At 37.8% G+C, this 17,499-nt stretch overlaps 1 protein-coding gene across 3 annotated transcripts in view; it reads left to right on the forward strand.

The window, feature by feature from the left end:
* ESF1 (ESF1 nucleolar pre-rRNA processing protein homolog) overlaps positions 1 to 17,499 on the forward strand; it is a 65,790-nt gene that overhangs the window by 35,381 nt on the left and 12,910 nt on the right. For all 3 annotated transcript variants that reach the window (XM_027560281.1, XM_027560282.1, XM_027560280.1), the window contains exons 10-11: positions 5,905 to 6,026; positions 10,315 to 10,402. In XM_027560281.1, the coding sequence (XP_027416082.1) occupies positions 5,905 to 6,026; positions 10,315 to 10,402 (210 nt within the window). The remainder of the gene's footprint in view (positions 1 to 5,904; positions 6,027 to 10,314; positions 10,403 to 17,499) is intronic.

Here is a 17,499-nt window from a genome sequence, read left to right on the forward strand (position 1 = left end):
AGAGTATTTGCCAGGTACCTAAGGGCACTCCCAATCCTGGACCAATTGAAACCAAATTTTTGGACTAGGGTTTTGGAGCCACACAAATAGTGTGAATCCTAGCCACAAACCCATGGATGTGGGGGCCTGTGGTTATAAATTCTTTGAGGGAGAAAATACGTTTTTACCTCTTTTGTTCTGCCCGTGGCCAAAGCCAAGAAAGGCATGTATTCCTTCTAAACCATTGGAGGAGGAGCATCATCTCCTAAAGGACCCTGGCCTCATGGTGGTGGTCTCTGCTGAGGCCTGCAATTAGATCGAGCTCCAAACTCAGTCCCCTGCCTCCTTGGCTAGCAGCCCATTAAAACCCAAGATCCATGCTGAACCAGAGCAGATTAGTGTATGTCCCCAAGGAAAATCCCTACTTCTAAGCTAGTTAAACATTTCCCTTTGAGCTTTCTTATTTTGACTAGATTCCAAAAAATTCCCTTAGCTTCCTTATGTCTTAGCCATTCATTTAAGTTTTCATTTATTTTCTACTTTGTCTGTAAACATTATGGATAAAAAGTGACAATAGAAAAGTAGTTCTTCAGTCTTCTTTGCCACAAATTAAAGAGCAGAATGGCTTCATCAGACTTGGCCAGAGTTTTACTCTGTGAGTATTAAGGACAGCTTACTATTATGTACATTATGATCACAAGCTACTTGAAAGGCAAAGACAACATACAAATAAAGTACAGACAAATACAGGAAACAATAGCTTCCTAATGAAGCCCAAATGTCTTGTATTTGAAGTCAGCTTTGTAAGAACATTTGATTCTAAGAAGCAGGGACAGCTTAGTTCACAGTGAAATGAATATACTTGCAAATGGAAGACATCCTTCTATAGGAGGGTAAAAGGGGTTTCAGAAGAGGGTAGAGGATGATAAGCCCAAATTCAAGGCAAATGTAAACCACTTGCTACCCACTGAAATGGCTTCTGGACAGTGAACAACAATAAAAAGCCTTAACATTTATTCATTTAGTGCATATTTTGGGATGTCTTCTTTGAATACCTCATTGACTTTTTTAGGAGAAACAGAATTAAGTGTTACATGAGAAGCCTTCCCAGTCGAAGTAGCTTACCTGTACTACTCTCTTCTCTTTATTATAACTGTCTGTGTTGTTCCCATGTAGTAGATATAACAGTATTCTGACAGTGTTAAGTGCATACAGAGAGCTTTTGTTGGCTCTGTCTGGATGATTGGTAAATTCTGTTATTTACTGTTGTTCCCAGAGCTAGTTGTCATTTTACTTTTTAATTTCATGAATTTATTGCCCCCTGTCTATAAGGTTGGGAACAAAGTTGACTTATGTATCCCTTCAACTGCACTTGGATTCATTCAACAGAGCATGTGCTATGTAGTAGGCCCTCCACTAGCATAGGGTTACCTTTGTTGGGGTTTAAAAAAAAGCAAGCTGTAGCCTCTACCATCATGGAGCTTGCAACCTAGTAAGGGAGATAGCCATTAATAATAGTTTAAAAAGAGATCACACAAATAAGTGTAAAGTTGCAACTGTATTAAATAGAGCAGAATAAAAGAATATATACCGTAAGAGTTTAGGAAAAAAAGAGTTACAGAAGTTCAGATTATGAACCAAATTGTGAACAATGTTCTAAACAACTTTTTATGAACAAATCTTGAACCAAGTTGAAAACATTTCAAATCTTCATCTTTCTCATTACGAAGATTTGTAGTTTTGCATATCTGATATGCTTGAAGGAAGGATAAGTTAATCTCTCTCTCCCCCCACCATTGGAGAAAACTGACCAGTTTGAAGGGGTATTTTTGATGTCACTGTTCCTCAGGGCATGGTTGGTTATTTTCCTCTAAAAACCCTTAGAGCCAGAGTGAATTCCTTGTTGGGAGTTCAGTTGGTGATGGTAGTTAGTTACATTTTACAAGCTACTTTTGGAATTGAGTATTACCATGGCCTCATTTAAACATAAAACATACATAAATAAAGATTGAACCATAAGTGTTCATAAATATTTTCAGTGGATCCTGAGTTCTTACATACATTTTTAAAAAGTGCCAGTTTCAGCCTATATCATAAATCTTAAAATATTTATTTTATTTTTATAAACAAAACCAACTATAGTACCTAGTTGAGTTATTATAAGTTATTATTCATGTCCTGCCTTTTGAAGACTTTTCAAAATTTGAAATGAGCTAGGTCAGAAGAAATGTATATTCTTATTTTAGTGGCTTTTGAAAGAATATTTGAAAGTATTTTTGTGTGTATGCAAACTGCCAAAATAATTCTGAATAAATTGCACTTAAATTATTATTGTTAAAATTGAGTCATCTAAGTTCATGGTTAGTTTTAAAGAGTTTCTCACCCCTTATTTGTAGGATTATTAATGTTATTTTTAACTAATTCAACAGCCCTTGAATATATGCTTAAAATTTTTTAAAAACAAACGCACAAAACTAGACATTTATAATGAAGTTGTTTTTCAGTCACATAGTGGCTACTCTCAAATAAGGCTAAAACTGTTTGAAGAATGTTCTTGTGCTTATGCCAAGAAGCTTCTGGGATGGGCATATTTTTAAGAATTTAGAATATAAACAGCTGTGATCTGTGGCAGAGATTTAAATGACCTCATGATGACAGCAAGAACAAAGCATTTTTAAGCTGTCGTGGTGGTGTATTAATTCATTGCAATGTGTTTGTCATTCTACTATTTTGGTGTATTAAGTGAGAGCCAAGCAAAAAATTTCAGACTGGATTTAACTGAAGATGCTATTTCTTTAGTTATAAACAAATTAAATACTAGGAAAATATTTCCCAAGAATGATATTTTATGAATTATTCTAGAGCTGTAGTTCCTTTAAAAAAAAAAAAAAAATTGCATGAACCACTTCGGGATGAAGGCCATTTATTTAGATCCTAAAGTTTTGATTCATTTTCTGTTGGAAAGACTATGTTCCAAACATGAAAGATCAAACACTTGGCTTAAAATAAGAATTCTTTCTTCAAGACAGATCAATTAAGTGCTTATTAAGTACTTACTATGTGTCTGGCGCTATGCTAAATATTATGGGATACAAAAGAAGGTGACTTTAGCTGCCTTTGTTCTGGTTGAAAGAAAAGGCATACTCAGTTGAAATTGCTAAAGTAGGAAAGACATTATTATAATCAAGTACCAAATAAAATAATACATATTTTATGTGACACAAATATTGAAATACAGCCCTTCTTTTCAGAAGTGACTTCTAATCATTGTCAAGAACAGTGGTTCTCTGAGTTGAGATTTTTCTCCCCAAGAGGACACTGGCAACTCTGGAGAAATTTTTGATTTTCGTGACTGGGGCTACTGGCAGCTAGTATGATAGACCAGATAACATTGCTTAACATCCTACAGTGCACAGGATAGTCCTTCACAACAGAGAATTATCTGGTCCAAAATGACAGGCATACTGCAATAAGAAACCTTCATGTAGCGCCTGCAAATGTCAGGACCAGTAAGTCTTGAAATTGGGAGACAGACTCCCACCTTCCTCGAGTCCTCTGTTGCCCCATAATGCTGTTTGCCTGAGGCCCTTTGGGTCCTTCCACAGAAATGAGTGTTGAAGATCTATAAACTTTTGAACATTGTAGACAAGTTTTTCTAGTACAGTGTTTCAGAGAGAGATTCCATAGTTCTTATCAAGTTATAAGGATATCCATGTCCTTCCACAGAAATGAGTGTTGAAGATCTATGAACTTTTGAACATTGTAGACAAGTTTTTCTAGTACAGTGTTTCAGAGAGAGATTCCATAGTTCTTATCAAGTTATAAGGATATCCATGCATGTCCCCCCAAAAATGTCAGGACCCAGTCATCACATTGGAGTAGTTCTTAGAGATTGAAACCCATTAAACCAGTGGTCTAGTTGTGTAAAAGAAACACCTTTCTTAACATCATGCCAAGATAGGAGTAGAGTTTATGTTTCAAGGATTAAAATTAACCATAGAAGACATTTTGGTGGGGTGGGGGTGGGGGACTCTAAATATATTGCTTAATTTAGTATTTTGGAGTAGTAAAATCTTTCATGTTTGAGGAAACTGTAGTAGAATACCTTAAAGATTATTATTTAAACATATTTAATAACAATACTGTGCATTTAGAATTTGAGACTGGACTGTGTGCTGACCTACAGGCATAATATATAAATTATTTTATTTTCCTACTTGAAATCAACTTGTTTTGTCAGGATTTGCTGCTTTCTCCCAAGTGAGTACCAGTGTTTATATTTCCTAAGGTGCTATGTATCTGTTGCTTCAGTCAGAGATCTGGACATGTTTTCTACAGTTCACATTTCTCCTGAAAACTGCTTAGTAAAGTGAACTGTGTTTTTTTTACAAGAAACATTTTTGAATTGAGAGTTGAGTTTCTGATTTGGCATCCCATAAATCAGAGTATTCTCATAAACCAGACATAGCAGTAGTGTGTCATAAAAACTAATCTAAGTAACCTTGAGTATGCATATACCTTAATGCTTTTCTAAGTTATAGAAATTTAGAGATTAAGTCTTGGTTTATAAGCCAAAGAGGGGATCTTTGAAATCATCTGTTCCAGCTATTTCATGCTATTCTTTGGGGCTAAGGACCCAAAGTATGACTTTCAGTTCTTTTGTGCATTTGGACTTTTACCAGATATTTTCTTTTAAGAGGGAAAACAGTGTATGTGGGAGGAGGAAGTTGTATGCTTCTGATCCAGCCCAGCCTCACTTTGCAGATAAGGAACCTGAGACCCAAAGCTTTAGATTTTACTCGTGGACTATGCGTTTCTTTATTCTCGACCAAACCAGCATTTTAGATGGATCTGGTAATGGTATAGAGGATAATTAGGAGTTAAAAGTCTAACTGTATATAGCTTCCTTATTCTGTGTTCTTAGGCAAGTTCCTGAATATCCTCAGTCTCAGTATACTCATCAGGGAAGAAGGGAATTATATCCTTAGAATGGTTTTCACTTTCTTAGAATTTAGAATGTATCTGGAAAGATGATCTGGATTGACCTTGTCTCTCGAATCATTCCGTTAATTTCATAATGGATTTTGTGTTCTCCAAATATTAAAGACCCCTCTTCCCAAACTGAACATGATCTCCCAAAAATACTCCAGAATAAACATTTTTTTTATCAAAGGTGATAACACAGTCATTGCATTTCCTTTACTGTGGCAGTAGTAAGGTCTTCATGAACTGATAGATCAGCCTTGGGGCTTTTTCTTTCTTCTCACCCCTCTCTAGTTATTGCATTAGCCACCGATAAACATTTCAGGAACCACAGAATATAAGGAGCAAGAAACCTATAAGAGCGAATAACATCACTGAAAGAACTTAAACCATACAAAGTGGAATCTGAACATGATGGCCCTTTTGATCTTAAAGATGTATACTCACAGAATGAGTCCTTGATAAGAAATTACAAGAATTCTTTCCTCCTGGGTTATTTCCACAGAGATTGTCTTACTAATTTTTGTTAATTTTTGTTAGTCACCTATAGTTTCCAGGGAATATAAGCTTTTACTTGGGCAACAGAAGCAAGTAGAAATAACTGTGTTAAAGGCCAGTTACCTTTAGAGTCTCAAGTGGTTAAATTACATACCAAGAAATAAAGTTTGAGCCTAAGTAAAGGAGTTTTCTTTAGTAGCTTGACCATATATTTAGCTGCTGGGTTGGTTTGTTTATCTATTTTGGTTTGGTTAGGTTTATAGTTGTTTGTTTTTAGTAAATAGCTTTGATGTAAGTTGATACTATGTTACTCTGTGACATTGGAGTATTCATTTTTTCTTGTTTATCTAGTAAATATATTAAAATAATCTTTTTTGGTTAATTACATTTTAAAGTGAGTGAAGATATAACATTTTAAACTAAACTATTTGTGTTTTCCCTTAGGCCTTAAAGAAAGTGCAGAAGAGATGGTCAAAAACAAATTGGAAGGAAAGGATAAACTGACCCCTTGGGAACAGTTTTTAGAGAAGAAGAAAGAGAAAAAAAGGCTGAAAAAGAAACAGAAGGTATCAATAATTATGATTGAGTAATTATCGAACAGCCACTAAGTATCAGAAGGTACCAGTGCTTGGCACCCATTGTCTTGTAACGTAACCACTCACTGGGGTAGGTTAAGTGTTTTCTGCAAGGCTACACAATGATGCATAAAACCTGTAAAAGCCCAGAGCCACTGTAAATGCTGTGCTCTAATATTTTACATTTATGTGCTACCTCAATAAAATGCATAGTTTAGTACATTTCTAGATGTAAGACAGTTTGATTCTGTTCTGTGTTTGTGAGAAAGAGAGGTACAGACAGACATTTTTACTTGAGCATATATAGAGAGAAACATTTTCAAAATGAATGAAATTTTTTCTGTATATTTCTCAAGATGCTTTTTTCACTATTTGTGAAATTTTTCAGTATTTGTGTATAGATCTTTTAACATATTGTCATTAGACCCCTTTTTTGAAGATATTTTGTCTGTGCTAATATGTTGTCTGTGAAAAATCAATTTGACTCCCATGATTCAGAAATAACATCTTTCCAGAGTTAGAGTCCTTAATAATAACAGAGACACTTAGGGTTCCTGCCAATAAAAATATTCTGTCTTGTCAATGAAATGCAGCATCCTAGCAGTTCATTCATTATCTTAAGATTATATCACTAGTCAGAGAATTTTACAACCTGAGGAATCTTAAATGATTACTTTTAGTCCAACCCTGATGTTTTATATTGATAGTTGTAGAAAATGAAGTGCTTCCTCTAGGAATACGCACCTCGTTAATTGCCAGGCTGGTGCCAGAATCCAGTCTCTTGCTCCAGTGCTTTCTGCTGTACTGGAGTGTTTCTCTGTGCTATGCAAGAACTGCAGTATTGAAAGAGGGCTTCGGAGTTGAATGATGCAGTGGACTGACTTTTGTACTCCTGTTATACTCCATGTTTCTGGAAATGGATAGAAAAATGAGGAAATGAGGTCAGAGCCCTGCCTGCATTGATATTCTGCTTCTCCCAGGCAGTAAAATATCTTTAAAATGGAATAATTCCACAAGTTATTAAGCCATCATTTAATGGAAGACTTACAAGTAGGTCTGCATGGGGTCAGTAGTCACTCTTCTGTGAGACATTTAGCAGCTGTTTGATTTTCATTTGATTGGTACTTTGATATTATCTTGTGCTTTTACCGTTTCCCTTTAATGAGCTTAGACTGGACTAGTTTTATCAACGATATTAAAAATAGGTTTGTTGAGTGCTCAGTTTGTTCTAGACTGAGTGTTAGACTTGGTGATTCAGCAGACCTCTTCCACCTCATGAGATTCTCCACATGAAGGAGAATCTGAAGAATTCAGGTTAAAAATATTTTTCCCCCAACTCTTTGTCACTTCAATTTGATACTAAGAGATTATTACTGAAGAAATGAATATATGTTTATTTGCCATAGTTGATACAGCTGTACTTTAGATATAAAAGAACAGTTTTAAAAATATGTAAATATATATGTAGTTAGATATATAAGTATTTTAGAATCTTTGCTATAGACATCATATTACTGCTAAACCGATTATAATAATTTGGTGAAAAATTCTTAGTAGTCCTTGTTCTCAAAAGGATAGTAATACCAAAATGAACATTCCTTAGGGTTTGGCAAGTCTTCTTCAGCATGTAGGATAATGTTTAGCAATGTGCATTCTAAACGTTTTTCTTTTTTTTTTAATATAAATTTACTTATTTTAATTAGAGGCTAATTACTTTACAATATTGTATTGGTTTTGCCATACATTGACATGAATCATCCACGAGTGTACACGTGTTCCCCATCCTGAACCCCCCTCCCACCTTGCTCCCCATCCCATCCCTCAGGGTCATCCCAGTGCACCAGTCCTGAGCACCCTGTCTCATGCATCGAACCTGGACTGGCGATCCATTTCACATGTGATAATGTACATGTTTCAATGCCATTCTCCCAAATCATCCCACCCTCGCCCTCTCCCACAGAGTCCAAAAGACTGTTCTATACATCTGTGTCTCTTTTGCTGTCTTGCATACAGGGTTATCGTTAGCATCTTTCTAAATTCCATATATACGCGTTAGTATACTGTATTGGTGTTTTTCTTTCTGACTCACTTCACTCTGTATAATAGGCTCCAGTTTCATCCACCTCATTAGAACTGACTCAAATGTATTCTTTTTAATGGTTGAGTAATATTCCATTGTGTATATGTACCACAGCTTTCTTATCCATTCATCTGCTGATGGACATCTAGGTTGCTTCCATGTCCTGGCTATTATAGACAGTGCTGCGATGAACATTGGGGTACACGTGTCTCTTTCAATTCTGGTTGCCTCGTTGTGTATGCCCAGCAGTGGGATTTCTGGGTCCTATGGCAGTTCTGTTTCTAGTTTTTTAAGAAATCTCCACACTGTTCTCCATAGTGGCTGTACTAGTTTGCATTCCCACCAACAGTGTAAAAGGGTTCCCTTTTCTCCACACTCTCTCCAGCATTTATTGCTTGTGGACATTTGGATAGCAGGCATTCTGACTGGCGTGAAATGGTACCTCATTGTGGTTTTGATTTGCATTTCTCTGATAATGAGTGATGTTGAGCCTCTTTTCATATGTTTGTTAGCCATCCGTATGTCTTCTTTGGAGAAATGTCTATTTAGTTCTTTGGCCCATTTTTTAATTGGGTCGTTTATTTTTCTGGAATTGAGCTACAGGAGTTGCTTGTATATTTTTGAGATTAATTCTTTGTCAGTTGCTTCATTTGCTATTATTTTCTCCCATTCTGAAGGTTGTCTTTTCACCTTGCTTATAGTTTCCTTTGTTGTGCAAAAGCTTTTAATTTTAATTAGGTCCCATTTGTTTACTTTTGCTTTTATTTCCAATATTCTAGGAGGTGGGTCATAGAGGATCCTGCTGTGATTTATGTCGGAGAGTGTTTTGCCTATGTTCTCCTCTAGGAGTTTTATAGTTTCTGGTCTTATGTTTAGATCTTTAATCCATTTCGAGTTTATTTTTATAGTGTATGGTGTTAGAAAGTGTTCTAGTTTCATTCTTTTACAAGTGGTTGACCAGTTTTCCCAGCACCACTTGTTAAAGAGATTGTCTTTTCTCCATTGCATATTCTTGCCTCCTTTGTCGAAGATAAGGTATCCATAGGTGCATGGATTTATCTAAATATTTTTCTTAAAATGACACATATTGTAGATTCCTGGGGATAAACTCCATCTGGTTAGTCTGATCTTAGTTTGCATATATTCTATTTACTTTATAGACTTGATTTTTTTTTAACTTAAATACACTAATTTAGTAAACTGTTCAAATTTGATTAGGGAAAATGTAAACAATTGATGTGCCTAAAATTAGTGCAGAAGTTTTCTTGAATGGATTATAGATTAAGTAATTGTTGAAATTGGGTGATGAGAACAGGAGGTTCATTATACCTTGCTTACGCTTTTGTATTTTTGAAATTTCATAACATTTTCTTTAATTAACCAGCAGATAAATTGCATTAAATAATGATTTGAAAGATAACCCACAATGCAGTTGTTCAGTTGCTAAGTCATCTCTGATTCTTTGTGACCCCGTGGACTGCAGCCTGCCAGGCTTCCACAGTGAACTACTTCATGTTATTGTTAATCACTGCCATTTCTCAATTTTGTGAGAGATTAAGGCTACCTGACTTCACTGATCACCCATCTAAAAGTATTCTTTTCCTTGAACGTGTTTTATTTTTGTCTCTTCTGGAACTTCCTGTCTTTAATTATTATTGCTATATACCTTTGTTGTTTAGGGCTTCCCTCGTAGTTCAGTCAGTAAAGAATCTGCCTGCAATGCAGGAGACCCAGGTTCAGTCCCTGGGTCGGGAAGATCCCCTGGAGAAGGGAATGGCAACCCACTCCAGTGTTATTGCCTGGAGAATCCCATGGACAGAGGAGCCTGGCAGGCTACCATCCGTGGGATTGCATAGAGTTGGACACAACTTAGCAACTAAACCACCACCATACCTTTGTTTATGTGGCTAATTTCTTTTAATAGATCATAAAATTTTTGAAGACAGAAACCATATATCTGATAACTCTTGTCTCTCTCAAAAGCCCTGTATAGTTCCTGCATTTATAAAGTATTCCATAAGTATTTGTTGAACAAACAAAAGAGTTAATTAGAAGTTATTTTGTAAACTTAGCCATTTTTGAAAACCAGTTTAATTTTAGATTGAACTGCTTGATTTAAAAGAAATTAGGTTTTTCTTCACATTTATTTGTTTTGGTCCTTACAATAAACTGTATTTATTTTTTATATTCATCTTTAAGGCTCTTGCTGAAGAGGCCAGTGAAGATGATGTTCCCTCTGATGTTGATATGAATGACCCATACTTTGCCGAAGAAGCTAAAAAAATAGGTAAGCCAACCCATATTTGTAATCTTCAGTTGGAATCTAAAGCAAAAAAGGTGACATGGGTAGAAACAATGTAAACTATGCATTCTTTCAGAATCCCCAGAATTTGTGTAGCTCCCTAGTGGCTTATAAGCAAGTTTGTCCTGTTAGATGTAACCACTGATCAGATAGGAGGGTCAGCATGTCCCCTGTACGTACAAGAAGTAATTTCATTATAGGAGGCTTTGGGTGAACATGATTAATTTCATAGTTTACTAGGGATTCCTTTCTAGGTAGATTGATTATAAAAGGATGAGGAAAAAAGGAAGTCATATCTTTGTGTGCTTTCACTGCTTTTTTATAACACATCCACTCCAGGTGTCTCTTTGCAAAGTCTGTGAAGAATTGAAAGTATGAAATAAATCCATTTGTGTTTATGTGGATATGTTAAAATTTTTACATGGCTTGCATGTGTGAAACGTGTACATAGTGTGAAAACTTTTGGCTCCAGTTGACCCAGCATCTATGTTTCATTTTATCCCATTTCATTTATTCTGCTTCATAATTAGCTTTCATGTAGCTGAAAAGCCAGCTTCCTCCCCTTTTTCCTTGAATCCCTAAATAAACTCTCAGGTATCTGATTTCCAATTTCCAAGGAGCCTTGTTTCCATTGCACATGCACCAGTCAATTCTCTCCTGAATGCATTCATTCTTACCTTTTTCGTACATGTAAGTGTGTGTGTGTATAAATATGTGTGGTAAGGTTCAGACCATACTTGGACAAGTCAGTATGGGACCACTGTAAGGTTTTTCCATTTGTTCTCATGCATTTTGCCCTTCCCTGCTCTGCATACCACACACATGAACCCCAAAGGCTTGCTCCTGGAGCAACTCCAAGCTGGCATTGTAAAGAGAAGGATTTTATGAAGTTTCCCTGCTTCTTGTCCCTTGTGACTAGTGGGCCAAAATAGTTCTCTACAGGAAAGTCAGAATTGCTCAAAATTATTTCCTGGTTGTTATAGCCTTTTAGTACTGATGTTTTATTGATGAAAAGGGGATCAAGATGAATGAAGTCTATATTATAGGATGTGAGATTCTTAGGAATTGGAAAGGGAAATGGAAACTTTGCATATTCTTCTTCTTATCATACCTGAGCAGTCATTTCTAAAAGATGATGGATTTTAGCCTTATCCTCGCATTTCAGGAAACCAAGTTTATAATGGAGAAATGTGAAGCATTATCGTTTCCTTGTTCTCATTCCAAAGTGCTTCATTTGGCTTGTGAAATCTGGTCAAACTGCAGAACTCAGAGTAGGATTCAAAGAGTAAGTTATGTAGCTTGGTGGCTTAGGGTAGCTTGTTTCTTGGAATCAGCACATTTAAATTGTGAATAGTTTCCTTGAAAGTTAGTATCAGAAGTTCCAAAGGAAAATACAGATAAAGTTTGCTTGTTTTCAATATACTTTTGATTTCAGAATACTTCCTAGGAATAATAATTTATGTCTTGTTTTCGTTTAAGGAAAAAGTGATTTTTTTTTATTTACATAAAAATTAGACCAAGAAATGGTCTTACCATATGTTTGTTTATTCATTCTGTCAATAAATATTTTTGAGTACCTGCCAGGTGCTAAGCACTCTGGTATGCTAGAGATACAGTACTAATAATACAAGCAGAGTTACATCCCTCAGAGTTTATGGTTTTAGGGAAGGGAAGACATGAAGTGGTAGTTTAGTCACGAAGTCATGTCCAACTCTTGTGATCCCATGGACTGTAACCCACCAGGCTCCTCTATCCATAGGATTTTCCAGGTAGGGCTACTGGGTTGCCATTTCCTTCTCTAGGGGATCTTCCCAACCCAGGGATTGAACCTGGGTCTCTTGCACTGCAGGCAGATTCTTTACAGGTAAACAAATAAGAATGGTATGAGAATATGATCAGCGTTCTAAAGGAACTAATAAATAGGATAATACAGAGCATGTACCTGGGAAGAAGAAGGAGAGTGGCTTTCTTATATAGGGTGGGTGAAGCAAGCTTCTTTCCGATGGTAACATTTGAGCTGAGACCTGCAGAATGAGGAGGAGTCAGGCAGGGAGAGCTGGGGGAAGGAGCATTGCAAATGAGGGGAAAGTGGGTAGAACAGCTGTGAGGTGAGAAAGAATGTGTGGTGGAATTGAAGGACACCATTGTGCCTGGAATGTGGGCAGAAGGGCAGTTTAGTATGAGGCAGGGCCTTGGGTCACAGCAACAAATTTGGATTTTACTCACTGACAATGGGAGGCCAGTAAAGGGTCTTAAAAGATGCTTGCTCCTTGGAAGGAAAGTTATGACCAACCTAGACAGCATATTAAAAAGCAGAGACATTACTTTGTCAACAAAGGTCCATCTAGTCAAGGCTATGGTTTTTCTAGTAGTCATGTATGGATGTGAGAGTTGGACTATAAAGAAAGCTGAGCGCAGAAGAATTGATGCTTTTGAACTCTGGTGTTGGAGAAGACTCTTGAGAGTCCCTGGGACTGCAAGGAGATCCAACCAGTCCATTCTGAAGGAGATCAGTCCTGGGTGTGCATTGGAAGGACTGATATTGAAGCTGAAACTTCAATACTTTGGCCACCAGATGCAAAGAGTTGACTCATTTGAAAAGACCCTGATGTTTGGAAAGATTGAGGGCAGGAGGAGAAGGGGACGACAAAGGATGAGATGGTTGGATGGCATCACCAACACAATGGACATGGGTTTGGGTGGACTCCAGGAGTTGGTGATGGACAGGGAGGCCTGGCGTGCTGCGGTTCATGGGGTCGCAAAGAGTCGGACACGACTGAGCGACTAAACTGAACTGAAAGGGTCTTAAAGCAAAAATGTGACATGGTATGGTGTGTATGTAAGCCTACTCCTCTGAGTCCTGCAAAGAGAACAGACTGAAGAAAGCATGGTGAGAGCTGAGAGACCAGGCCTTTGCAGAGGTCTAGACAAGAGGTGATGGTTAGTCTAGACAGCTTACTAGTAATAATATTGGAAGAAGGAAACTGAATGGGATTCTAGATATATTTTGGAGGTAGACTTACCAATTTTTTATTTGGATAAGGAAGAAATTTAGCATAACTCCTAGATTCTTGTTTTGAATCTCTGCAGTTGTTGTTCAGTCGCTCAGTCATGTCCGAATGTTTGTGACCCCCATAGACTGCAGTGTGCCAGGCTTCCCTGTCCTTTACCATCTCCCAGAGCTTGCTCATGGTCATGTTTATTGAGTTGGTGATGCCATCCAACTATCTCGTCCTCTGTTGTCCCCTTCTCCTCCCACCTTCAGTCTTTCCCAGCATCAGGGTCTTTTCCAGTGAATCAGCTCTTCACATCAGGTGGCCAAAGAGTTGGAGCTTCAGCTTCAACATCAGTCCTTCCAGTGAATTTTCAGGGTTGATTTCCTTTAGGATTGACTGGTTTGATCTTGCAGTCCAAGAGACTCATGAGTCTTCTCCAATACCACAGTTCAAAAGCATCAATTCTTTGGTACTCAGCCTTCTTTATAGTCCAACTCTCACATCCATACATGACTACTGGGAAAACCATAGCTTTGACTAAACCCACCTTTGTCAGTAAAGTGATATCTCTGTTTTTTAATGTGCTGTCTAGGTTTGTCATAGCTTTTCTTCCAAGGAGCAAACATCTTTTAATTTCACCATCCTCAGTGATTTTGGAGCCCAAGAAAATAAAGTGTCACTGTTTCCATTGTTTCCCAGTCTGTTTGCCATGAAGTGATGGGACCAATGCCATGATCTTAGTTTTTTGAATGTTGAGTTTTAATACAGCTTTTTCACTCTCCTCTTTTAACCTTCATCAAGAGGCTCTTTAGTCCCTCTTCACTTTCTGCCATAAGGGTGGTGTCATGCATATCTGAGGTTATTAATATTTTTCCCAGCAGTCTTTGATTTTAACTTGTACTTCATCCAGCCCAGTATTTCTCATGATGCACTTTGCATACAAGGTAAATAAGCAGGGTGACAATATACAGCCTTGATGCATTCCTTTCCCAATTTGGAACCAGTTTGTTGTCCCATGTCTGGTTCTAACTGTTGGTTCTTGACCTGTATACAGGTTTCTCAGGAGGCAGGTAAGGTGGTCTGGTATTCCCATCTCTTTAAGAGTTTTCCAGAGTTTGTTGTGATCCACACAGTCAAAGGCTTTAGCATAGTCAATGAAGCAGAAGTAGGTGTTTTTCTGGAATTCTCTTGCTTTTTCCTGTGATCCAACAGATGTTGGCAATTTGATCTCTGGTTCCTCTGCCTTTTTTAAATTCACCTTGAACATCTGGAAGTTCTTGATTCACGTACTGTTGAAGCCTAGCTTGGAGGATTTTGAGCATGATCTTTCTAGCATGTGAAATGAGTGCAATTGTGCAGTAGTTTGAACATTCTTTGGTATTGCCATTCTTTGGGATTGGAATGAAAACTGACCTTTTCCAGTCCTGTGGCTGTGATAATGTTCTTCTATTTACTGAGTTAAGGAGAATCTTAGGAAAGGATCAGTAGGATACAATTGGTCTCAGATGTCAATCAGATGGCTACATGGAGGTATTAGGTTAGCATTCATATATGAGCTTTGGAGATCAGCTGAAAAGTCAGATTGCAAGTATATACTTAGGAATTGTTAGCTTATAAATAGTATTTCAAACCACAGAATCAAAGGTAGGAAGCGCTGGTGAGAGAGGAAGATGCAGGTTTGGGCTCTGAAGTCAAGAGCCTACATAAAGTACCCTGTCCTGGAGAAAGTGTGCCTGGAAGGTAGGAAAGTTTAAGAAGCTGAGAAGGAACAGCTGTGAGATAGGAAAAGCATTTGTGTCTGGAAGGGTATATAGTTCAGTTCCCACAGTTGAGCAGGACAGAGACATTCTAAGCCAGATGGACTTGGGTGTGTTTATAACACCTTTATCCTAGGCAGTCCCAGGGCTAACTTACACACTGTTCAAAAAATACGGAGAAATTGAGTTCACTGACTGATGCCAGACCTGGTATTTGGCTCGAGTTAGGAGCCAATATGGAGAAGGCAATGGCAAGCCACTCCAGTACTCTTGCCTGGAAAATCCCATGGATGGAGGAGCCTGGTAGGCTGCAGTCCATGGGGTTGCTAAGAGTCGGACGCAACTGAGCAACTTCACTTTCACTTTTCACTTTCACGCAATGGAGAAGGAAATGGCAACCCACTCCAGTGTTCTTGCCTGGAGAATCCCAGGGACAGGGGGGCCTGGTGGGCTGCCGTCTATGGGGTCTCACAGAGTTGGACACAACTGACGCGACTTAGCAGCAGCAGCAGCAGGAGCCAATATGAGTACCAGAAATCTTTTTTAGTTCTTCCTTCTGTTTGTTCCCCATACACTGTAAATTTGCTGTATTCTTTCTATTTTATTCTAAGCCGCAAACTCAATATTAGATGAAAGTTTTGAAAATGTACTTCTAGAATGAGTTAAAACATTTTTTTTTTAGAAGTGAGATGGTGAGATAATGTGCTTATTGCTATCTAACTGCATAAACTCTAATAAGATTTTGTTTTTTAAGAAGTAGGAGTGAATTAAAGTATATCACATGTAAATATAGCCTATTAGAGTGTATCCTTTGTCTTGAAAACTTTAGATATCTGATAAAATACCAAGAAAATCTAATAAGGTGAGACTTCCTGGCAGTCCGTTGGTTAAGACTTCATACTTGGAGTGCAGGGGCACAGGTTCAATCCCTGGATGGGAACTAAGGGGGAACTAAGATCTCACAGACCACACAACGTGATGGGAAAAAAAAATCAGTAAACGTATTTGGTTCATCCAGCCACTATGGTGAGTGGCTTACAGTATACTACTCATGTATTGTTTTATAGTTTACAAATGCTTTTATAAGCATTTTGTAACTCTTCAAGTGCATTGTAAAGACCAGACCCAGGATCCATATGTGTCAGAGCTGGACACAAGGACTTGCTGGCTTTCCAGGCAAGGCCGAATGCCTTGGTTCAGAGGAAGATACACAGGCTGCATACTGAATCTGGTTATGAATCAGCACTCTTGGGTGCCGTAGCTTGCTGCGAAGTGTGAATCATTACGGGACTTAACACTCCCAGCTGGTCAGTACGGAGACCAGTCTGCCCTCCAGTGAGTTCTCTTAACTGCTGTCCCACAGGAAGTGCTCAACTGAACACTCTGAAAGAACTTTTTTATAGGAACAGTTCTCTAACATTACAAGTAATGGAAAATGAAATTATAAAGATAACATTTCAGAACAGGGACTTTCATTTCCCCAGTAGTCTTCATCTAAATTAGATCTGAAAACTTTCCAAAGGGAAAATGCTTTTTTTTTTAAAAAATAAATAAATAAATAAAGATGTGCCCACTTACAACAATCTTGTTAACAGTGCAGAAAGGGTATCTACACGTTATTTATCTTCAGACTAAAGAGTTTGGTTTTAGCACACAGTAAATTCTTCTTGAGCAAAGAAATTTTCATCATGTAAAATTAGATATCATTTTTAGTCCCAACCATCTTGGAGATTTTTTTCCTCCCTTACTGAAGTCTTCCTTTCAAGTTTATTTTTATGGCTTTTCACCAGGTTGTTATAAAAATCTGAAACAGTTCATTGTGGGCTCTTTGAAATGATTTCCCACAGCTGTATGTGAAGATCTTTATCTCCTTCATGTATTAATCATGGACAGCCTGATTTTTTCCCGTGCCACAGAGAGAGCTTCTGCATGTGTCACTTGTCTGTTTACTTCAAAAGGAGCCCTGGCCTTAAGAGGGGATAGGAGCAGAGGCAAACTGAGGGTGTGGGAGTCAGACTCTAAGAAAGTGGAACCTTGAGGATACTTTTCTATATGTGTGTATGTGTGTATATATACACACGTACGTGCATGTACTTTACAGCAGAGAAAAGGCTATAATCTCAAAACAGATCATTCTCTGAAAAACATTTGAAACACAGTCTGACTTAGGGATAGAGAAAGGACTACGTACAATAATGTTTCTCCTTGAAAGTGCAGACAGGTAGATGCCTTAGCGGCAGTGAGGAGTGAACCTGGCCACACTTTATACACCATCATCTTCTCTCAGCTGGGCAGGGCTGCCCCCATGCAGAGGGCTAGTGCCCACAAG

The sequence above is a fragment of the Bos indicus x Bos taurus genome, chromosome 13, assembly GCF_003369695.1.
Source record: "Bos indicus x Bos taurus breed Angus x Brahman F1 hybrid chromosome 13, Bos_hybrid_MaternalHap_v2.0, whole genome shotgun sequence".
NCBI classification, from domain to species: Eukaryota; Metazoa; Chordata; class Mammalia; order Artiodactyla; family Bovidae; genus Bos; species Bos indicus x Bos taurus.